Source organism: Macaca fascicularis, chromosome 10 (genome assembly GCF_037993035.2).
Source record: "Macaca fascicularis isolate 582-1 chromosome 10, T2T-MFA8v1.1".
In the NCBI taxonomy this organism is placed as follows: domain Eukaryota; kingdom Metazoa; phylum Chordata; class Mammalia; order Primates; family Cercopithecidae; genus Macaca; species Macaca fascicularis.
This window is the reverse complement of record NC_088384.1, coordinates 35,858,694-35,882,768: the sequence shown is the minus strand read 5'-3', so window position 1 is coordinate 35,882,768 and position 24,075 is coordinate 35,858,694. Positions and strand designations below refer to the sequence as shown.

At 46.8% G+C, this 24,075-nt stretch overlaps 1 protein-coding gene and 1 pseudogene across 17 annotated transcripts in view; one reads left to right on the top strand and one right to left on the bottom strand.

Annotated features, from left to right (window-relative positions):
- LOC102125700 (phosphatidylinositol 3,4,5-trisphosphate 3-phosphatase TPTE2-like) overlaps positions 1-24,075 on the bottom strand; it is a 347,382-nt pseudogene that overhangs the window by 31,400 nt on the left and 291,907 nt on the right.
- Positions 1-24,075, top strand: part of LOC102124692 (putative inactive beta-glucuronidase protein GUSBP11) — a 60,860-nt gene that overhangs the window by 3,845 nt on the left and 32,940 nt on the right. For 7 of the 17 annotated variants that reach the window (XR_012418361.1, XR_012418358.1, XR_012418360.1 and 4 more), the window contains 5 exons: positions 7,140-7,176; positions 8,705-10,327; positions 11,590-11,737; positions 20,466-20,533; positions 21,629-21,650. Coding sequence is in view for 3 of the 17 variants with exons in the window: in XM_074003198.1 (XP_073859299.1) it covers positions 7,140-7,176; positions 8,705-9,196 (529 nt within the window). In the remaining 14 variants the exon portion in view is untranslated. Of the gene's footprint in view, positions 1-4,448; positions 4,821-7,139; positions 7,177-7,286; positions 7,372-8,704; positions 11,467-11,589; positions 11,738-13,154; positions 14,811-20,465; positions 20,534-21,628; positions 21,651-24,075 lie in introns of those variants that run through there. The other 10 variants (XM_074003198.1, XM_074003197.1, XR_012418368.1 and 7 more) reach the window with 9 other exon arrangements.

The window sequence follows — 24,075 nt, the reverse complement described above, 5'->3', positions numbered from 1 at the left end:
CTCCTCCCTCAGCCTCCCGAGTAGCAGCGATTACAGGCACCTTCCACCGTGTCCAGCTAATTTTTGTGTTTTTTTTTTAGTAGAGCCAGGGTTTCACCATGTAGGCCTGGTTGGTCTTGAACTCTTGACCTCAGATGACTCACCTGCCTCGGCCTCCCAAAGTGCAAGGATTACAGGTGTGAGCTACCGTGCCTGACTGGGATACCCTGTTTTTAGGGGAGGAAAAATTATTTATTTATTTTTAATATATCTTTTTCCTTTTGTGAGATGAGGCCTTAGACTGTCGCCCAAGCTGGATGGCAGTGGTGCAATGATTGACAGGTGTTTTGGGTCCGCAGTTGTAAGTTTCAAAGAATTTAGGCTAGGTGTGGTGGCTAATGCCTGTCATCCCAGCTCTTTCGGAGGCCACGGTGGGCGAATTGCTTGAGCTCAAAGGTTTGAGACCAGCCTGGGCAACATAGTGAGACCCTGTTTCAAAAAGAAAAATAATTAAAATAAATAAAGAACTTAAATAAGAATCACACAGCAAAGGTGATGCAGCATAGAGCAATTTATGTAACGGGAAAAGTATTTTGCAAGTGAAGTGCAGAATAGCCTGCGCACAGTTGCTCACACCTGTAATCCCAGCACTTTGGGAGGCTGAGGTGGGTGGATGACCTGAGGCCAGGAGTTCTAGACCAGCCTGGCCAATATGGTAAAGCCCCATCTCAAACTCTGTCTCCAAAAGAAAAAAAGACAGTGAGTTGCGGCACACACCTGTAATCCGAGCTACTTGGGAGACTGAGGCAGGAGAATCGTTTGAACCCAGGAGGCAGAGGTTGCAGTGAGCCAAGATCGTCCCACTGCACTGCTGGGCATGGTGGCAGGTGCCTGTAATCCCAGCAACTGGGGAGGCTGAGGCAGGAGAATAGTTTGAACTCAGTGATGAGAGGTTACAGTGAGCCGAGATGGAGTCACTGCACTCCAGCAATCCTGAGGAGGCTTAAGAACTAAACATAGTATGGTCTCCTGGATGAGATCTTGGGACAGGAAAAGAACATTAGGGGAAATAGTAAAGAAATCTGAATCAAGATGAACCTTAGTTAATAATAATATATCGGTATTGGTTTACTGGGACCGGGGATGATGACTCACATCCTAGCACTTTGGGAGGCTAAGATGGGAAGATCTTGAGGTCAGGAGTGTGAGACTAGCCTGGGCAACATAGCGAGACTACATCTCTCTAAATTTTTTTTTCTTTTAGTTAGTCAGCATGGTGGTATGCACTTACAGTCCCAGCTGCTAGGGAGGCTGAGGAGGGAGAATTGCTTGAGCCCAGGAGTTTGACGCTGCAGTAAGGTGTGACTGTGCCACTGTGCTCCAGCCTGGTCCAATTTTTCATTAAAAATTCTTTTTTCTTTGAGATGGGGTTTCACTCTTGTTGCCCAGGCTGGAGTGCAATGGCGAGATCTCAGCTCACTGCAACCTCCGCCTCCTGGTTTCAAGTGATTCTTCTGCATCAGCCTCCTGAGTAGCTGGGATTACAAGCGTGCCCCACCACTTCCGGCTAATTTTGTATTTTTAGTAGAGACCGGGTTTCTCCATGTCGGTCAGGCTGGTCTTGAACTGCTGACCTCAGGTGATCTGCCTGCCTCGGCCTCCCAAAGTGTTGTGACTATAGGCATGAGCCACCGCGCCCGGCCTTAAATTTTTTTTTTTTTTTTTTAACTAAAACAAGGTCTCACTGTGTATCCCAGGCTAGTCTTGGACTCCAAGACTCAAGTAATCCTCCCACTTTGGCTTCCCAAAGTGCTGGGTTCATAGGTGTGAGGTACCATGCCCAGCCAGGTTTTTTAACTGTAGCAATTTACCATAGTAATTTAAGATGTTCATAAGAAGGAAGCCAGGTACGAGGGTATGTGTGAACTTAGTGCTGTCTTGGCAATTTGTCTGTAATTCTAAAACTGTTTTAAAATTAAAAGTTTACTCAACTTCCCAATGTGCTGCTAAAGAAAAAAATAATAATAACATTAAAAGTGTTTTATTTTGAAAATATTTCTTATTTTTTTTTTGAGACAGGGTCTCACTCTGTCACCCAGGCTGGAGTGCAGCAGTGCCAAAGTCTTGTTATGCTGCTCAGGCTAGATTCTAACTCCTGTGCTCAAGCAATTCTCCTGCCTCAACCTCCTGAGCAGCTGAGACTACAGCTTGTGCCACCACAGCCAGCCAAAAAGTTTATGTTTCTTTTTTTAAAAAAGAGAGGGCTTAGGACTTCCTGGAGCACAGACTTCAAATAGCAGTTGAGTCCACCATTGTGCTCCCTTCTCTCTGGATCTTTCTTCCTGAGTGCCTGTGAAAAACAAGCTTTGGCCCTGCCTGTGCGGCTCCAGCCCACCGGTGATTGTCGTTTCCTGACGGCCAGTCCTGTGGACTCTGGGCTTGCTTAGCCAACCCCACAAATGCAGAAGCCAAGGTTTTACCAATCTATCTATCTATCTAGATGTATGTCTGTATATAGCTTTTTTGTTTGTTTGTTTGTTTGTTAGAGATGGAGTCTAGCTTTGTCACCCAGGCTGGAGGGCCCTGGCGTGATCTCGGTTCACTGCAATCTGTGCCTCCCGGGTTCAAGCAATTCTCCTGTCTCAGCCTCCCGATTTGCTGGAACTACAGGCCTACACCACCACACCTGGCTAATTTTTGTATTTTTATTAGAAACAGAGTTTCATCATGTTGGCCAGGCTGGTCTCAAACTCCTGACGTTAGGTGATCTGCCTGCCTCAGCCTCCCAAAGTGCTGGGATTACAGGCTTGAGCCACTGTGCCCGGCTAGAAGCCATCCATTTCTATATCTATGCAGATGTGTGTCACTATATGTTTATGTATCTCTGAATCTGTGTATCTCTCTTACTGGTTCTGCTTCTCTGGTTTGAACCCTAACACAACTATTTTTTTTTTTCTTTTTTTGAGGCGGAGTCTCGCTCTGTCGCCCAGGCTGGAGTACAGTGGCATGATCTCGGCTCACTGCAAGCTCCGCCTCCCGGGTTCCCGCCATTCTCCTGCCTCAGCCTCCCGAGTAGCTGGGACTACAGGCGCCGCCACCACGCCCGGCTAATTTTTTTGTATTTTTAGTGGAGACGGGGTTTCATTGTGTTAGCCAGGATGGTCTCGATCTCCTGACCTCGTGATCCGCCCGTCTCGGCCTCCCAAAGTGCTGGGATTACAGGCTTGAGCCACCGCGCCTGGCCTGTTTTTTTTTTTTTTTGAGTTGGAGTCTTGCTCCGTCACCCCAGCTGGAGTGCAGTAGTGTTATCTCTGTTCATTGCAACCTCCGCCTCCTGGGCATAACTAGTATTTTATAATCTTAGGAATTCAAATGTTTTTCAAAAGATCAAACTACATATTTAAATACATATCCAATACAAACTTTTGAAATGATATTATGAAGCATTAAGTAAAATTCTACATTATTAGGCCAGGGACGGTGGTTTATGCCTATAATCCCAGCACTTTGGGAAGCCAAGGCGAGCAGATTGCTTGAGCTCAGGAATTTGACACCCCCCTGGGCAACATAGCAAGACCCTGTCTCCACAAATATAGAAAAATGAGCTGGGCATGGTGGTGCGTGCCTGTGGTCCCAGCTGTTTGGGAGGCTGAGGTGGGAGAATCACTTGACCCTAGGAATTTGAGGCAGCAGGGAAGCATGATTGAGCCATTGCACTCCAGCCTGGGTGACAGAGTGAGACCCCATCCCACCGCCCAAAAAAAGTTAACATCATTATATAATTGTACTCTAAATTATTAGCAAAATGAAAGAAAATTAAGTATTATTTAAAAATAGGCGAGGTGCAGTGGCTCATACCTATAATGCCAGCACTCTGGGAGGGCAAAGCAGGTGGATCACCTGAGGTCAGGAGTTCGATACCAGCCTGGCCAACATGCTGGAACCCCATTTCTACTAAAATTGCAAAAATTTGCCCCTTGTGGTGGTGCGTGCCTGTAATCCCAGCTACTCAGAAGGCTGAGACAGGAGAATCGCTTGAACCCAGGAGGCGAATGTTGCAGTGAGCTGAGATGGAGCCACTGCCCTCCAGCCAGGGTGAAGGAGTGAGACTCCGTCTCAAAAATAAATAAATAAATAAATAGCTAAACTTTGGTTCGAATGGACATAAAGATGGAAATAACAGACATTGGGAACTCCAAAGGTGGGGAGGGAAGGAGCGGAAAGGGTTGAAAAACTGCTCGTTGGGTACTATGGTCAGTGTTTGGGTGATGGGTTCACTAGAAGCCCAAACCTTAGCATTTTGCAGTGTACTCATGGAACACACCTGCACATGTGCCCCCATGCATCTAAAGTTTAATACAATAAAAATAATGAACTTAGTGCAAAAGACAATTGTAGACGTTTAATCATAAAACACTTAAGATAAAATAGCACTGATTTTTTGTTTTGTTTTGTTTTGTTTTTTTCAGGCAGTCTCATTCTGTCACCCAGGCTGGAGTGCAGTGGTGAGATGTCAGTTCACTGCAACCTCTGTCTCCTGAACTCAAGCAATTCTCGTGCCTCAGCCTCCCCAGTAACTGAGATTACAGGCGCATACCGTCCGCCTCCTGGGTTCAAGTGATTCTCTTGCCTCAGCCTCCCGAGTAGCTGGGACTACAGGCACCCGCCATCACGCCTGGCTAATTTTTTTGTATTTTCAGTAGAGACGGGGTTTCACCATGTTGGCCAGGATGGTCTTGCTCTCCTCACCTCATGATCCGCCCACCTCAGCCACTATAGCCTTGAAATCCTGGGCTCAAATAATCATCCTGACTCAGCCTCCTGGATAGCTGGGGCTACAGGTGTGTATCATCGTGCCCAGCATTTTTTTTTTTTTTGACTTTTTCTGCAGAAACAAGCTCCTGCCATGTTGCCTGGACTGGTCTCCAATTCCTGACCTTAAGTGATCCTCCCACCTCAGCCTCCCAGTGTTGGCATTACAGGCATAAGCCACTGTGCCAAGCCTTTTATCACATCTTGAAGTCAGTAAGAAGTGGATCATCTTGTCTGGCCGGGCACGGTGGCTCATGCCTGTAATCCCAGCACTTTGGGAGGCAGAGGCGGGCAGATCACGAGGTCAGGAGATCGAGACCATCCTGGCTAACGCAGTGAAACCCTGTCTCTACTAAAAACACAAAAAATTAGCCAGGGTGGTGGTGGGTGCCTGTTGTCCCAGCTGCTTGAGAGGTTGAGGCAGGAGAATGGCGTGAGCCCAGGAGGCAGAGCTTGCAGTGAACCAAGATCACACCAATGAACTGCAGCCTATGCAACAGAGCGAAGAGACTCTGTCTCAAAAAAAAAAAAAAAAAAAAAGTGGATTATCTCATAGACCAGAGATTTCAGAACAAGCCAGTATTTTGGCTATTCTTGGCCCTTTGCATTTTTTTTTTTTTTCTTTGAGACAGAGTTTTGCTCTTTTTGCCCAGGCTGGAGTACAATGGTGCAATCTCAGCTCACTGCAACCTCTGCCTCCCAGATTCACGTGTTTCTCCTGTCTCAGCCTCCTGAGTAGCTGGGATTACAGGCAGGTGCCACTACACTTGGCTAACTTTTTTGTGTTTTTATAGTAGAGACGGGGTTTGCTGTGTTGGCCAGGCTGATCTGGAACTCTTGACCTCAGGTGATTCACCTGCCTCTGCTTCCTAAAGTTTTGTGATTACAGATGTGAGCCACCACACCCAGCCTGCATTTTCATATAAATTTAGAATTAGCCGGGCATGGTGGCAGACATCTTTAATCCTAGCACTTGGAGAGACTGAGGTGGGAGGATTGCTTGAGCCCAGGAGTTTGAGGCTTCAGTGAGCTGTAATTGCACCACTATACTCCAGCTTAGACAACAGAGCAAGACGCTTTCTAAAAACAAAATTAGAATCAGCTTGTCAGTATTTATTAAGAAGTATGTTGAGATTCATCCTAATGATGACTGTTTGTTTTAAAAAAAAAAAAAGCGCTGGACGCAGTGGCTCACATCTGTAATCCCAGCACTTTGGGAGGCCGAGGCAGGCAGGTCACAAAGTCAGGAACTCGAGACCATTCTGGCTAAAACCGTGAAGCCCCATCTCTACCAAAAATACAAAAGAAAAAAAGAAAGCCGGGTGTCGTGGGGGGCACCTGTGGTCCCAGCTACTTGTGAGACTGAGGCAGGAGAGTGGCGTGAATGCGGGAGGCAGAGCTTGCAGTGAGCCCAGATTGTGCCACTGCACTCCAGCCTGGGTGACAGAGCGAGACTCTGTCTCTAAATAAATAAGTAAATAAATAAATAAGAAAAGAAAGAAATCTGTTTGGATTTTGATAAGAATTACATGTAATCTACAAATCACTTTGAGGAGAACTGATGTTTATGATACTGAGTATTCCAATCCATGAACATGGTATATTTCTCCAGACTCACACAAATATTAATGAATGCAAAAGAAAACATCAGAATGGTAGGGTTTTTGATTCAGAGAACACCCATGGGAATGTCGTTCTGGCACTACTTGCCTTCTAAGGGCTGCCTCTGCTCCTTACTTCCTTTTTCTAGGTTGCTCGATTATTATGTGAACTTGTCATATGCCCAGTGCTGATTGATTCAGGGGAACGCACCTGCCCAGGCCAGTCCAATAAATGTCCTTACACAGATTTTTCAAACGGAGACAGAAAGAGAGTTGAACCAGGTTCTCTGATTGCAAAATACAAAATATAGGAGCTCCCTGTAACCATGCTTCAGATTATGTGAACTAGAGGGTTGGGGGAATTGCTGAGAAATAAGGACAAATCTCAAAGAAACGGAGAAATGACAAGAGAAGAGAGTGGTGTTTGAGTCTCTGGCTCCACAGAGTTCTTAAGGCCAATGAGTTCTGAGAGATAGTCAGAACTATCTTGTTTATGAATTCCATGAGACAGTCCATAAATCTGTCTTTAGGCTTAAGCTAGTTTGAGTGGGGTTTCTGTCACTTGGAACGAGTCCTGACTACTGCAGTGGAGTGGAGTTAAAAGGTATAACCTCAATAGGTGAGCTAGCTCACTTTAAAAGCCTTCCAGTTTGAATTACACTCCATTCCCTCTGGTGCCCCTAGAAAGAGCCTTCTCTAACACAGGCCTGGAACCAGCAGACATGCTTTTGTTTTTTTTCTTTGCAGGAATTTTACTGCCTTGGTTTGGGACAGATTATCAGAGGTGGGCACCGTTATCTTCTCTTTCATGCAGGATTTATCACTTGTAAATATTTGTCTTATGTTTGGATGCTACATTTTGGTTAGAATTTAATGATCATGTCTCTCATCAAGATTACCCACATGATCACCCTAAGGCTGTTGTAAGCCTGACAAGTACTCCATATGTCAAGATGTCAAGTGCAACCCAAAATAAGATGTAAGCACCAAATGGGACTGAGAGAGAAATGCTAGAAATCTTCACCCTTTCTGCCTTTCTTGATAATAACCATGCATGCTGTGAGGGAAATAGTGTTACAGTGATAGAAAGGTAAGGTTCTGAAATTTGAAGAGATTGGAGGCCAGGTGTGGTGGTTCATGCCTGTAATCTCAGCATTTTGGGAGGCCAAGGTGGGTGGATTGCTTGTATGCAGGAGTTCCAGATGAGCTGGGCAACATTGTGGGACCCCATCTCTAAAAATAAAAATTAAAAAAAACTAACTGGGTGTAGTGGCTCACGCCTATAATCCCAGCTACTCATGAGGCTGAGATGGGAGGATCGCTTGAGGAGGTCAAGGCTGCAGTGAGCTGTGATCATGCCACTGCACTCCAGCCTGGGTGACAGAGTAAGACCCTGTCTTCAAAAAAAAAAAAAAAAGCATTGGAGGGAAGAATTTTTGAAGATACTGTGGTGCAGGGAAAGGGCGTGCTGTGTATATGCAGATGGTCCTCAGCTTTCCAAACTTAACTCTGGAACAGGCTACCTTTCATACATTTTATATACTGTATACTGACAGACCCAACACACTTTTCAGAGGACACATTTGAGCCTTTTTGTTTTTTTTTTTAATGTTTTTAAGACAGAGTCCTGCTCTGTCACCCAGGCTGGACTGCAGTGGCACAATCTTGGCTCACTGAAACCTCTACCTCCTGGGTTGAAGTGATTCTCCTGCTTCAGCCTCCCAAGTAGCTGGGACTGTAGGTGTGTGCCACCACGCTCAGTCTGGGCAAGCAGCCCCAAGAACCCAGCCGATGTGAAGGGTCCTGTGGTCGGGCTGGTGGGACGGGGTCGACGGCAGAGCCCCAGGGTTTGTCTGGGTGGAGCCCGTGCTTCACCAGGAGAGGTGAGTGGGCCAGGTGTCCCAGGGGACAGGAAGCTCCAGGCCATGCCAGGCTTAGGCCTCCCCACACCCTGCCAGGACAGTTTTGTGTGCTGTGGGAGAGACCCCTAGATTCCAAACTTAGACTCCAGAAACCAAGAAGGAGGGAGCACAGCCTGCTGTGGGTACACACAGGGAAACTGAGGCTGCAAAGGAAATGACTGGGCCAGGACACCTGGCAAAGGTGACTTGGGAGGTCCCCTAGGAAGGTGGAGGGTTGTCTGCTCTCCAGAGGGCTCTAGTGGAAAGGAGGGAATTAAGAGGGAGGGAGAGACCCTGGGTGGACCAGATGGCCACACCATGAACCCTCCCAGAGACTTTAGACAGAGAGAGGTGCTCCACAGCACCCCACGCTACCTCTGCCATCTCTCACCCCCTCCTCTGTCCACACAGATCAGCCCAAGGCCATCCGCTCAGTCACTGTTTCCGCCATCTTCTGAGGAGATGCAAGCCAACAAGGCCACACTGGTGTGTCTCATGAGTGACTTCTATCCGGGAATCTTGACAGTGACCTGGAAGGCAGATGGTACCCCCATCACCCAGAGCGTGGAGATGACTGTGCCCTCCCAACAGAGCAACAAATACGTGGCCAGCGGCTACCTGAGCCTGACGCCCAAGCAGTGGAGATCCCACAACACCTTCAGCTGCCAGGTCACGCATGACGGGAGCACCGTGGAGAAAGACAGTGGCCCCTGCAGAATGTTCATAGGTTCCCAACCCTCACCCCACCCACAGGGGCCTGGAGCTGCAGGATCCCAGGGGAGAGGTCTCTCTGCATCCGAAGCCATCCAGCCCTTCTCCTTGTACCCAGAAAACCCTCAAACATCCTTTGTCAACCAGAAATCCTGCTCCCTCTCTTCATTTCTTATCTCTCATACAATTTGATGCTTCTCCTGGGTGCTCAGTGTGGCGTTGGGGGAATCCTGGCACCAGTGGGAAAGCAGCCTGGAGGAGAGGATCATAGGCTCCCAGGCGTGTCCCCTGGGGAAATAGGCCAGGATACGAGGAGTCGGCTCACTGAACACCGGTCCATTCATTCTCTCCCACCTCCCCTTCCTCCTTGCAGCTCACCCTCCAACTCGCTGCCTGTGTTCTGGAGGGAGCTATTTCTGGCTGAGCCTCCAGATACACCCTCTGTCTCTGTCCTGGTCTGGACCTTCCCCTGACCCACGGCCTCTCTTTCCTCAGCCTGGAAATCCTACTCTAGGCCTGGATTCCCTGTGCTTCTGGCTCTGGCCCCTGGAATGCCGTCCTTCCTCTCTGCCCAACTCCCCACCCCCAAGGGCTGGACTGTCTAGGATGCTCCCACACCATCAAATTCATGAGCTCTTAAATTTGGAGCCCACTTTGATTTTTCACCTGACAGCAGGTTCAGAGGTGTGAGAAAAATAGGAGGAAGTCAGGAAGGAAACACACATGAAAGGCCTGCAAGAGGCTCAGGACACATGTAAAAGATAGGCTCTGAGCTCCCCAGGAACCAGTGCAAGAACGGCAATAGGTGCTCCATCATTTCTTTCTTTCTTTTTTTTTAGATGGAGTCTCGCTCTCGCCCAGGCTGGAGTGCAATGGCACGATCTTAGCTCACCATAACCTCTGCCTCCCCGGTTCAACGAGTTCTCCTGCCTCAGCCTCCTGAGTAGCTGGGATTACAGATACATGCTACAACACCCAGCTAATGTTTGTATTTTTATTAGAGACAGGTTTTCACAATTGTTCAGGCTGGTGTGCTCCATCATTTCTAAGAGATTAAACAAGTGTTTGCTTGAAGGAAGTTGGTGTTTTCAATGCTGAGGCCAGGCAGCTCATCATAATTAAAAGTGGGGATGTGTTTTACCCAAGGCCTCACTACTGATGGGATTTGGGCTCTGACGTGTGCACAGGTGACTGCCTGGCAGCCCTAGGACATGGAGATTTTCTCAGATGTTTGGCACAGAAAGTCACTGACCATCTTTGGAGGAAGCATCATTTTTGGGAAACACTTCTCCATTGGATCCTGAGCCTCAGATGGATAACCAGGTCCTGTGATGGGAATTTCTCTGTGAGGCTCCCTGGGTCTGGGGCTCCAGCTGCTCTCTGAGAAGAAGGTGTAGGGGGAGAGCATGGCCCAGCCACACCCAGCCCCTCCTGCATGGTTCCTGCTGAGCAGGGTGTTAGAGGGGTGGGGGCACCACCAGTGGTCAAGCCAGTGTTTCTGATGGTGGGGCCAAGGAAGGACACTCAGGGCATCCTAGGGAGTCTCTCCGATGGCTCCTGTTTGACTTTCCTGTGGCTGCTGTCACAAATGACTGCTAATTTAGAGGCTTAAAGCATTACGTGTTGATTCTCTCCCTGGTGTGGGGTCAGACGTCCAAAATGAATCCTAGAGTGCTAAAATCAGGGTGCCAGTTAGGCCAGGCTCCTTCTGAGGGCTCTGGGGAGAATCCATTTCCAGGATTTTTCCAGCTTCTAGAGGACACCCTGGGCTCCTGGCCCCTTCCTCCAACTTCAAAGCCAGAGCTCAGCATCTTCAAGTCTCTCTCCCACGCTTCTCTCTCTCTCCCCACCGTCTTCTCTCACCCTCCCTCTTTCTCTCCCTTTCTTTCCCTCCACCCCCACACCTGCTCTCACTCTGATCCTCCTGCCTCCTTCTTTCCCTTATAAAGACCCCACCTTGGACCCACCCAGATAACCCAGGATCATCTTCCACCTGAGGCTCCTTCACATCCTCACATCTGTAAAGTCCCTGTGGCCACACAATACTGCACATGGACAGGTCCCGGGACTGGGACACAGCCATCCCTGGGCCCTAATTCAGCCACCCACAGCTCCTTTCCCTCCTTCCTCTCTCCTCCGGGTATAAGAAGGGAATGCAGAGAGGTTGGTCAATGAATACACACCTACAGTTAGATGCAAGGAGTGTGTTCTAATGTTGGATAGCAGAGTAGGGTGGCTATGGCTAGCAATAATGTATTGTATATTTCAAAATAGCTATAAGAGAGAACTTCAAATATACTCAACACATAGAAATGGTAAATACTCAAGGCCATACTCCAAATTCACTGTCTTAATGATGACATGTTGGATGCAGGGAACCAAACAGTACATGCGCCTCATAAAAATGTTCAATGTTATGTATCAGTATAATATTTTCTACGAATAAGAAAGCAAAAAAAGAAGTTAAGCATAAACTAGCTATTTGACCTAGCAATTCCAGTGCTAGGAATTTATCTAGAAGAAATGAAAGCATGTGTTCAAAAAGATGTATACATAAATGTTCTCAACAACCTCACTCTTTCCAGGCAACAACTGGAAACAACCCAAGTGTCCGTCAGCTGGAGAATAGATAGACCCATGTGGTCTGTGCATACAGTGGAGTGCTGCTCAGTTATACAAAGAAAAGAAACTATGGATACAGGCCACAGGAGGGATGAACTTGAAAACATTACAGTAAGTGAAAGAAGTTGGTGGGTATGGACATAGTTTTGAACTGGCAGAATTTTTCTGTGTTCATCGGGGTATTATGTGTTGAGTCCCTATTGATCAGGTACTGTGCTAGGTACGGCCATTAGAGAAATGAGAAGCAGACACCAGCTCCATTGTGATGAGACTCACCCGATCAGCCATTTCTGATGAACACTCAGGTACCCTAACTCTCACTGCTCACATTTATAGGCTTTACTTAATGCCACTTAAACCTCCCTATTCCCCAAGTCTTCTTTCTTTTCCATTTTGTTTTTTAGACAGAGTCTTGCTCTGTCACCCATGCTGGAGTGCAGTGGCACCATCTTAGCTCACTGCAACATCCGTGTCCTAGGTTCAAGCAATTCTCCTGCCTGAGCCACCCGAATAGCTGGGATTGTAGGTGCCCACTGCAACACTGAGGTAATTTTTGTATTTTTAGTAGAGACGGGGTTTTGCCATGTTGGCAAGGCTGGTCTCAAACTCCTCCTGACCTCAGGTGATCCGCCTGCGGAGGCCTCCCAAAATGTTGGGATTACGGGTGTGAGTCACCACACCTGGCCCCCAAGTCTCCTTTCTTTCCAGCTCCCCTCATTAGACACAGCTTTTTAAAGCAATCCCTGCCATACCCATGGCTGCAATTGTTTTTTATATGTTCTGATGACAAAAAAATTTAAATGTCATTTTTATATAGCAGCTTTATTTTACATGACACCTCATTCACTACGATTGTAAATTCAAAGTTGCTCTAAGAAAGTAATAACTAGGCCGGGCGCGGTGGCTCAAACCTGTAATCCCAGCACTTTGGGAGGCCGAGACGGGCGGATCATGAGGTCAGGAGATCGAGACCATCCTGGCTAACACAGTGAAATCCCGTCTCTACTAAAACAAAAGTACAAAAAACTAGCCAGGCGAGGTGGCGGACGCCTGTAGTCCCAGATACCTGGGAGGCTGAGGCAGGAGAATGGCGTAAACCCAGGAGGCAAAGCTTGCTGTGAGCTGAGATCGTGCCACTGCACCCCAGCCTGGGTGACAGAGCAAAGACTGTCTCAAAAAAAAAAAAAAAAAAGGAAAGTAATAACTAAAAAGTTGTCATATTTTAGTATGCAAATTTTAGGAAATTTCTGTAATGGTTTGACTGTGTATGTGTTTTTTTAAAAAACGTGACTTTTGATGTCACAGAATGGAGTTATCCTACAGAGGTTTCTATCTAACTTTCTACCAGAGAGCTCCATTTGAATGCAATACTTAAGAGTCCAAAGCTATGTCTTTTTTTTTTTTTTTTGAGACGCAGTGTCGCTCTGTCACTCAGGCTAGAGTGCAGTGGCACGATCTCGGCTCACTGCAAACTCCACGACCTGGGTCCAAGTGAGTCTCCGGCCTTATTCTCCTGAGAAGCTGGGACTACAGGCACCCGCCATCGCACCTGGCTAATTTTTGTAATTTTAGTAGAGATGCGGTTTCGCCATGTTGGCCAGGCTGGTCTCAAACCCCTGACCTCATAATCCGCCCAGCTTGGCCTCCCAAAGTGCTGGGATAACAGGCGTGAGTTATTACACCCAACTGAAAACTATCCTGAAACTGAAAACTTACCTATTCGTCTTCCTACATTCTCTGTGTAGGAGAAAGTCATTGCTATTTACCCAGTCCTTCAAACTAGAGCCTCAGCAGCCTGTTTTTCCTTTTACTTGCCCTGTTCTTCCACATCTAATCATCTAGCGCTTCCTGTTCTCTCTCCCAAATGATCACAAGACTTTTCCATCCACTGCAGTCATTTCCACTACCTTTAGCCTTACCTGTTCTTCCAGATGAACATAATGTCTCTCTCTCTTTTTTTTTTTTTTTTTTTTTGAGACAGAATCTCTCTCTTTGGCCCAGGCTGGAGTTCAATGGCATGATCTTGGCTCACTGCAACCTGTAACTCCCAGGTTCAAACAATTCTCCTGCCTCAGACTCTTGAGTGGATGGGACTACAAGCGCCTGCTACCATGCCAGGCTAATTTTTATATTTTTAGTAGAGATGGGGTTAGTGATCCACCCCCGTCAGGCTCCCAAAGTGCTAGGATTACAGGCATGAGCCACCGTGCCTAGTTGTACCAGGGTTTTGTTTTTTTTTTTGTTTTTTTTTTTTTTTTTTTGAGACGGAGTCTGGCTCTCTTGCCCGGGCTGGAGTGCAGTGGCCGGATCTTAGCTCACTGCAAGCTCCGCCTCCCGGGTTTACGCCATTCTCCTGTCTCAGCCTCCCGAGTACCTGGTACTACAGGCGCCGCCACCTCTGAGTTTCTTGCCAAGGGTGACTTCCAGTAATAACTCCCCCGCACTTTCCTCAGGACTGGAAAGCTCAGGCAGCCCAGGGTGAATAAAAGGCTGAGTAGTACCGTCACCACAGAGGGGCAGGGTGGCCACAAGGTGGGCAGCAGCAGGGATGGGCATTGTGAGGCATTGTGTGGGGCTGTGGGGCTGGACATTGTGAGTCACTAGCCTGACCTGGCTGTTTCCTGGTAAGCAGGTGACATAGGAAGCTTTGTGGTTATAGGCATCAGCCAGGGCCAGCAACCCTCCGTCGGTAGCTGGTAGTGTAAGGAGGAGGAGCTCCGACTGTGCTGTCTCACGGCAGTTTTTGTGCCTCTCGGCGCTTGTCGTGTTCATTTATTTTTCAAAGAAGACAGCAGGTCCCCGACCTCATAGATCAGCCAGTTTGGGAAGTGGCGGCAGAGTAAGGGCTGAGGCCCCAGATCTGCCTGGGGTCAGGCTGCTTCTACAAGTGCTGTGCCAGCCTCAGTAGTGTGGCTGCTAGGACAGCACCATTTCAGTTTCATCGAAGTCTCAGGCAGGAGTGGAGAGGAGTGTGGGTGCCCCATGGGGTGTATACTGACCTGTTGTATCAACTCCAGCTGTAGCTGGTGCAGGGGGAAGGTGGCACCCTGTTATGAATCTGTTATTTATGAGGCTGTGGCTGCTGCAACATCAGCATCCACTACTGTAGAGCCTGGCAAGCTGGATGTGGGAGCCACGGAGGGCCACGAACTGCAGCACATCGGCAACCAAAAGATGCCCACAGGTAAAAAAGCCACGGGTGCCGTTTACTCTCTGGCACACCCATGGCCACCCTCACCCCCTTCCCATAGCCTCATCCCCAGAGACATCCTCAGCTTCCAGCTCCCTCCTGCCCATAGCCAGCTTTCCCAGATCTGGGGCATGGGGGCAAAGGCTGACTCTGCCTCTTGTCTTTGTCATTGAGGCTTTTTTGATCTAGAAAAGGGAGAGCCCTTTTTTCAATGAAAATTCAAATACCCCAATTTTGGTATCCCCATCCCATTCTCTAGCTTACGTATCTGGCCAGTTTGGTACCTAAATAGAGGAACCAGGTAAGGGTCAGATTGTTTCTTTTCTACCATCCCTTAAGGTAGCTTATTTTTTAAAATTTTTATTTATTTATTTATTTAGATGGAGTCTTGGTCTGTTGCCCTGGCTGGAGTGCAGTGGTGTGATCTCAGATCACTGCAACCTGTGTTTCCTGGGTTCAAGTGATTCTTTAACCTCAGCCTCCTGAATAGGGACTACAGTTGCCCGCCACTACACCTGGTTATGTTTTTGTATTTTTAGTAGAGACGGGGTTTCACCGTGTTTGCCAGAACGGCCACAATTTCCTCACCTTGTGATCCACCAGCCTCAGCCTCCCAAAGTGCTGGGATTATAGGCATGAGCCACCGCGCCCAGCCCACATCTTCCATTTCTTTACACTGTGTGTGCGTCCACTGAGTCAGTGGCTGCTCATGCTCGCCCCAGCCCCCGACAGTGGGACAGTCCATCATGGGGATCAGTACCTGGCGAGTGCTGAGCCTCACTCACCCAGTTGTGCAGGAGGTCTCCAGTGAGGGTGATGGGCACCAGGCTAATGATAATGTTGTCCTGAGTTCTGATGTGGCACTGGCCCTTGTCTGTCTGCTATGGATTGGAGCATCTCTTTTTATTTATTTCTTTATTTTTTGGAGACAGAGTCTCACTCTGTCACCCAGGCTGGAGTGTGCAGTGGCTCAATCTTAGCTCACTGCAACCTCCACCTCTCAGGTTCAAGCGATTCTGCAGCCTCAGTCTCCCAAGTAGCTGTGATTACAGGTATGGGCCACCATGCCTGGCTAATTTTTGCATTTTTAGTAGAGACAGGCTTTCACCATGTTGGCCAGGCTGGTCTCAAACTCCTGACCTCAGGTGATCTACTACCTTGGCCTCCCAAAATGCTGGGATTACAGGTTTGAGCCACCACACCCAGCCATGGATTGGAGCATTTCTAAGGCTTGAGGTAGTCGTATTATGAAATACAATGCAGTATCTTCCTGATCTTCCCTGCTTTGACCAAGTGCTGAGGAATGAGCCCAGCACTGACAGATGTTGACCTGCACTGTTCTACATGATCCCTTACACTTCTCAGAATCTGTGAGCTGACCAGAAGCCTGTGGGCTTTCTATGTGTATTTCACAGTAATGTCAATGCCAACATCTCTTGTTCTCTGTACCTTTTGCTACCCAGGGTTATGTGACCACTGGGGCCCCAGTTGATGATGGGCAAAGTTTGGCAGGTTATAGGCCACACAGTTCCAGGGGCACACATACGTGCTGGAACTCCCAGGTGTGGGGTCTTATCACCAAGCCTGAGTGATGACACAGTTGAGTCATACAGACCATCAACATTGGGACCCATTTCTGGGTTCACTTTTGCCTCTTCCATTCAGGAGGTCAAAATCTGGGTTCACTCCTTTCTGCACTCTCTGTATCTAAGGAGTAGGGATATTAAACTGACTTTCAGGTACAGCTGTGGTGAGAGAAGAAAGAGGTCACTTATGTAAAGTGTATGGTGGTGCTGAAGTTTCTCTTCCTTTCTATTAGAAGAATGACATGACTTGGGAGGCTGAGGTGAGAGGACCACATAGGCCAGGAATTCAAGAAAAGTGACACTTGTACTGTGCTGGGCATGTGGGCCACATTTTAGGGATAAAACACACATTTACAGACACACTCACAATCACTACACATTGATTCACCCCTAGCTACCTTCCAGCCCTCCTGCACACAAACCCAGACCGTCTAAATGATATGGCTGTCTCCAGGGACTCTAGTGGATGATCACAGCTCTTCACTGAGCCATCTGTTTCTCACACTGCACTCCAGGTCCTCACTCCTATCAGGAACCTGAAGCCAGGCAGTCTCTCCAGACAAAAACAGGCAAGAGAGTCTCCCACAACCCATCACTTAGACTTGTCATCAGCAAGGGAGTGGTCTTAGCATATGTACAGTGTTAGAGAGGCGAATGACACACACTGGGGCCGGTCAGTGGGCAGGGGAAGGGAGAGCATCTGGATAAACACCTAATGCATGCAGGACTTAATACTTAGGTGATGGGTTGACAGGTGCAGCAAAGCACCATGGCACACTTTTACCCATGTAAGCAACCTGTACATCCTGCACATGTATCGCAGAACTTAAATAAAAAAAAAAAAATTAGGAGGTGGATGGATTGTCTGAGGTTAGGAGTTCGAAACCAGCCTGGCCAAACTGGAGAAACCCTGTCTCTACTGAAAATGCAAAAATGAGCTGGGAGTGGTGGCAGGTGCCGGTAATGCCAGCTACTCAGGAGGCTGAGGCATCAGAATCACTTGTACCCAGGAGGCAGAGGTTACAGTGAGCCGAGATCGAACCATTGCACTCCAGCCTGAGTGACTGAGCTAGACTCCGTCTCAAAAAAAAGAAAAAAGGGAAGAGCCGAGGAGAAATATCACAGGGTGAGTACTCATACCTCTGAGACCCCTTCTGAGTAGGAGTGAGCAGGACCTGGCCTTCCTGCCTGCCGAGAGCATGGTGTGGACATCATCCTAAATGCCTCAAGAATGGAGTTTCATTGCTTTCTCTTGTCATCTCCATCTCTTTGTGCAATGATGGCCGTGACACCAGCAGAAATTGGTGAGGGGTCAGAACAGGAATCAGGTCCCCGCTTGTCTGACACAGAGCAGACAGGACACAAGTCAGCAGGGATGGACTTCAGGGTCAGGACAGACACAGACAGGTCCCACGCCTGATCTTCCTGGGGCTGGAACAGATGAGTTTTTCTTTTTCACCTCTTCTGGAAGTCACTTGAGGGATGGTCCTTGAGGAGACACTGTTGGCCAAGGGTTTTCTGGCCCAGAAATGTGTGTATGTGGTCTTCCTTTTTCTTTTTTTTTTTTGAGATGGAGTCTCACTCTTGAGTGAGTGGTGGGATCTCACTGGCTGGAGTGCAGTGGTGCGATCTCAGCTCACTGCAACGTCCACCTCCCAAGTTCAAGTAATTCTCCTGCCTCAGTCTGCTGAGTAGCTGGAATTACAGGCATGGGCCAGCATGCCCAGCTAATTTTTGTATTTGTAATAGAGACGAGGTTTCTGCATGTTGGCCAGGCTGGTCTCGAACTCCTGACATCAGGTGATCCACTCGCCTCTGCCTCCCAAAATGCTGGGATTACAGGTGTGAGCCACCGTGCCTGGCTGAAATGTGTTTCAATGGGACAGACCCCCTAACACTGGGCCTGTAGCTGCAGCACTCCCGAGTAGCAGGGGAGGTGGGGAGGGACGTGAGTTCCAGTGCACCAGGAGCTCAGCAAAGGGATGGTGACGGATTCCAGAGTCCAGCTCATCCTTGCAACTCTTCTGTGGAATCCAGAACACATCAGTTTCCATTTATTTTATAGAAGGTTTGGAATCTTCAGTGTCAAACTCTATCTGTGTTGTGTCTTCCCACAGGTTGGATAGAGGAACCCTGGCTATGGGCATTTCCTGCCAGGGCAGTGACTGTGTCTTCCTCATTAGTCCTTATCCCAGAGGTCAGTCCTGGGGAGATCATGTTAGGCCCCATGGGCATTGCGGTGAACACATCCCTGGGATGAGTTCTAGGTCAGCCCTGGGCTGGGATCTAGCGCAGGTGTGGAAATGTTCCCTTCTCAGTCTGTCCAGCCTGTTGAGCCCTACACCAATCCTGGAGCCTGCCCCAGCTCCTGAGTCAGGGTCCCTGGAGATGAGGTTGAGCTATTGAGGACAGTGAGGTGCCTCTGGCCCTCGGCTCCTGCTGCTCTGATCCTGTCTAGACAGGGTGTGCAGGGCCACGCTCTTCCCTTGTGTGCATGTGTCCCCCCTGGAGGCATCCCTCTGGATCTGGATGTTGTCCTCATTGTTATATCCCCAGCCCCATACAGTGACTGGACCTTTTGCAGATGTCCATTAAGTAACCATAAATGTATGGTAGGAGCAGAGCTGCGAACTATTTTGCAAGAAAACACCAGGCGAGGGGAGTCATGTCTTCCTCATGTCTGGGTCTCCTGTGCCGTCTAGTGCAGTTCTCGGTCATATATGTGCCTCTTCATATTTAAATACATTTAAATATTTACAATTAAAAGTTCAGGGCTGGGCGTGGCGTCTCATACCTGTAATTCCAGCACTGTGGGAGGCCGGGGTGGGTGGATCAGCTGAGGTCAGGAGTTCGAGACCAACCTGGCCAACATGGTGAAACCCCATCTCTACTAAAAATGCAAAAATTAGCCCATGTGTGGTGGTGCATGCCTGTGAACCCGGCTACTCAGGAGACTGAGACAGAAGAATCACCTGAGTCCGGGAGGCAGAGGTTGCAGTGAGCCGAGATCATGCCATTGTACTCCAGCCTGGGCAGCAAGAGTGAAACTCTGTCTCGAAAAAAAAAAAATTCAGAACTTCACAACAGCCACCATGCAATCCCCCAGTAGCCTTCTGTTCATGCAGCAGAGAGATTTCCATCCCCGCAGAATGTTTTTTCACATCTGCTATAAGCCTGGCTGAGGGGCTGATTATTGAACTCCTCTAACTCAAAGCGTGCACCTTAAAATGGGAATCTCAGGGCTGTGAGATTGGAGGTGAGACCTATAATGGGCCATTGGAAGGAAAAAGTTGAAAGGTGGTTCCTTCAGTTCCTCTTTCTCACTTGAAGGCTGGCAAGTGTGAGCAATGCCTTTCTAGAGACCTCTGACTCCCCAGAGCCCAGGGAGAGTCTGACAACACCGAGGGAAGGGCAGAGTGATCTCGTACAACCCAGTGTGGCCTCACCTGGAGTAGGAGGGTGGGTGAGTTGCTCTCTGGAATAACTTTTTGTGGAGTTTTTGTCTTTAAAGATTGGCCAATGGACACCGTCCATGAGGGCAGCTGCAATGAGGCAGACCTGCAGGTAGAGCATGATAGTCTAGGAGGATCTCTGGGAGCAGTTGGGTGACACTTGTTGCTTTGGAAATCAGGAAAAGGGCAGTGAAATCAGAACCAAAGGAAATATGTGTAGAAGTGTGACTTGTTCCTTTTGTATTTTAATAAGATAGAGATGAGGTCATTTGCCTCCATGGGCTTTGTGTGCTGTGTTTGTAACCATTTTTTTTCTTGCTCTGGTGTTTAATGGTTACCAGAAGATCAGTTTTTCCTGTCTATGTCACAGCAAACATCAAAGCCTTGATCTTTGACTTGGGAATGCAGAGTCTTATTAGGTCCAGGCACTGACTAAGATGCGAGATATCTGGTGAGACTCCCTCATGCTCACTAGTTGAACATAGTTGTTTCTCTGAGATGGTCTCAGAATCTTCAGTCCCACGCTCCATATGCCGCATCCAGCAAAGCTCCCTGAGGGACCCACAGTCTCCAACCACCAGGGCACTGACATTAACTCTGTGTCCTTTTAGGCCCCCCTGAGGACAGCCTGAGTTTAAAATCTCTACCAACAAGTGAGGAAGATAATGATGATGCCCAGGTAAGACTCCCTTTCTTTGCATTCTAAGGAAATGGTGCTTTCCTGATGTGAGAAACAAACTCACCCATTGAAACCCAAAGAATGGAGTCAGAGGCCTGCAGAACAGAGAAAGTGAGAATTTTAATGATGGTCTTGCAAGATATGTATATATATAAATAAAAATATAATATATTTTTATGTAATATAATATATAATATATAATATAATATAATATATATATTATATAATATAATATATATTATATAATAATATAATATATAATATATAATATAATATAATAAAATAAAATATAAATATATTTTTATTTATATATATATATATATATTTATGGTTGTCTTACTGCATTTTGTGGAAGCCCACAATGCATTGCCATCCTAGTCAGCTTAGGAGCTCTTCAAGTATTTGACTTGTGACCTAAGTAGCTGGGCAGGCTGAGAAGAACAGACCAAGCAAGCTATTTTGCAGGCTAGTGAACTTTTAACTTAGACTGTACTTCTTTGTTAAAGTGAGGACAACTAAGCGAGGTGGAAGGGGGACCCAACAAGCCGGCATTGCCCATCCAACCATGAGCCTAGTATTTCTTCTGTGCTTTGCTGAGCTAAACAACTTCAAGGCACTTTGTCTTAAAAGTGGACCACTGTATACACTATTTCCTTCACCTGATTTCTTTCCCTCTCAATTAATTTTGGTATAAGGATATGATGGGACACATTATGTACAACATACACAATAGTCCTTCTTGGGGTGGAGTTCACTGGGAATGTCTTCCCATCTAATACATGACATGGTAGGATGTTTTTGAATGACAGCATCCATCATCAACTGTAATGCAGAGGCATTTTCGTCCACACCAGTTTCCTCTTCGAATTAGGCATTGTGAGTTTACCAATCTAAATCAACTTCAAAGAAATTCTGTGAGAAAAGCTCTTGTCTTTTCCATGCATGTCCTCTATGCTAGAGTGTTTTGTCTTTGATATGGACTCAACCACTGTTTCAAAAGTAGTTTTCTGAAGTCATCAACAGAAGAACGGATCTGTGTAAGGGGGCAGCAGAATTGATCTGATCCTCATAGCATCTTCTTTTGTCTCATTACAGATTTTACCATCACCTGTCCTGGGTACGTACCTTGAACTAACTCATTTTATGAGAAACAAATTTGCTGGCTTGAATATATAGAAACCTTAATCTGGATTCCTGTTAAAAAATGTTGGGGGTCTGTTGAGAGCAAATGATTTTGCAAGTGTATAGGTATGACCAGAGGGGCTGTAGAAATGTGTGTGAACCCAGAGGACCAACCAGGAGATTTTGTGTGAGCCAGTGAGTCTTCACCGGGAGGAGGAGAAGTGAGTGCACCTCTCACTGACTTATCCTGACGTTGGTGGTTTTAAAGAGTGGATTTTGGAAAATCTCAGCAGGGAAGAGGATGCCTTTCCAAGACTTCAGATGGGGTCTAATAAAACAGCATTTCCAAGAACCTTCATGTTATACCTGCTGCTTGGGAGGCTTAGGGAGGGTGTAGAAAGAGAAAAAGGAAAAGTAAATATAAGCCACGTTTGTTATTTTCAGACTTTAATGTCATCATCATGAGGAGTACTATGTTCATGGGCTTTTGAGTATCCTGTATTTTCAATCACCTCTTCTTGGTTTATTATTTAAAGATGATTTTTCGGAGAATACCTGCTCTTTTCTGCCTGTGCCACTGCAAAATGTCACAGCCTTTGGTTTGGGACATAGTTCTGTGACAGGCAGTTACTTAATCCTGAATATAAAACTCTTCTGCAGTGTGCCCAGATGCATAGGAGAGGTTGATCCACACCTTATGAACTTAGGTTTCATGGCAGGACATTCATTTGTCTGTCCTTGCTGTTTACCTCTGGTATCATGCTCCCTGGGTATGGAGGACAGAATGAAAATTCACTGTGGGCTCACTGAAAAGCTCCAGTGTCTTCGAAATGGAGGGAGAAACACAGCCTTGAGCACACTGTCAGCATTCCGTTTCTTCATGTGAATGAGAATATGCAGTTTTACCATCATTTGTGGAAGTTGTTTTCCTTTCCCCATTGTGTATTCTTGGCACCTTTGTTGAAGATCAGCTGTCTCTGTATGTATGCATTTAATTCTGTGCTCTTGATTCTATATCTGTGATACTTATGGGTGTCCCCCACAGTAGAAGCATGGTGTCTGAATTTTTCTTTTTTTTTAAATTTTTTTATTTTTAGATTTCAATCTCATGAATGTGCATCTTTCAACACTATTCTTTTTCAATATTGCCATGGCTATTTGAGGCACATAAAAGTTCATTAAAATCTTAGGATTATCTTTTCCATTTCTGCACAGATGGCTATTGCCAGTTTGGTAGCAGTTGTTGTTAGTCTGTAGATCATGTGTGTAGTATTGTGTGTTAGTTAGGTTTAGTCTTCCTATCCATGAATATGGGAAGCCTTTCAACTTACTTGTACGTTCTTTACTTTCTAGAATCTTTATGTTGACATCTGATTAGTTAGATTTAATGTGACTGATATGAATTTGTGATTTCTTTTTTTTGTTTTTTTGTTTTTGAGACAGAGTCTCACTCTGTCACCATACAGGTGTGCAATGATATGATCTCTGCTCACTGCCACCTCCACCTCCTGGGTTCAAGTGATTCTCCTGCCTTATCCTCCTGAGTAGCTGGGTCCACAGATGCATGCCACCACATCCAGCTAATTTTTGTATTTTTAGTAGAGATGTGATTTTACCTTGTTGGCCGGGATGGTCTTGATCTCTTGACCTCATGATCCACCCACCTTGGCCTCCCTAAGTGCTAGGATTACAAGCATGAGCCACTATGCCGGGCCAAATTTGTATCTTTTGCCAATATTTTGTCTGTCTGAATGATTATGCATCAAATAAAAAATATTATGTATGCTAGTTAACCAAAAATCACCCCCATACTCAGGGACATTTTTTCATGAATTTGCTCATTTTCTATTGGTATACATTTCCTCATTTCAGTAGCTCATGTATATTTGAACCTGGAAACTTATCCTCATGGCAGAAAGTTTTTAGAGTCATGTCTCTCAGCTTCACTGGTGTAGGTTGCGCAGGCTGTGTGAGCTTGGCCTGTTTGAATGAAGCCTGATCTTTAGCGAATCTCCTGAGGGAGAGTGACACAGCTGCTGAAGCCCTTGATCACAGGAACCCAAAAAATTGTATGCACACACCATGGTTCCAGAAGAAGACTTACAAAGAGGAAATCATGACTATTTTTAATTTTAGCATTTTAATAATTAATTTTTTAAATGACCTCTATGAAAAAGAAATTGTGATCCATCTGGTGCAGTGACTCATGCCTGTAATCCCAGCACTTTGGGAGGCTGAGGTGGGCAGATTATGAGGTCAGGAGATGGAGACCATCCTGGCTAACATGGTGAAATCCCATCTTTACTGAAAATACAAAAAAAATTAGCCAGGCGTGGTGGCGGGTGCCTGTAGTCCCAGCTACTTCAGAGTCTGAAGTAGGAGAATAGTGTGAACCCGGGAGGTGGAGCTTGCAGTGAGCC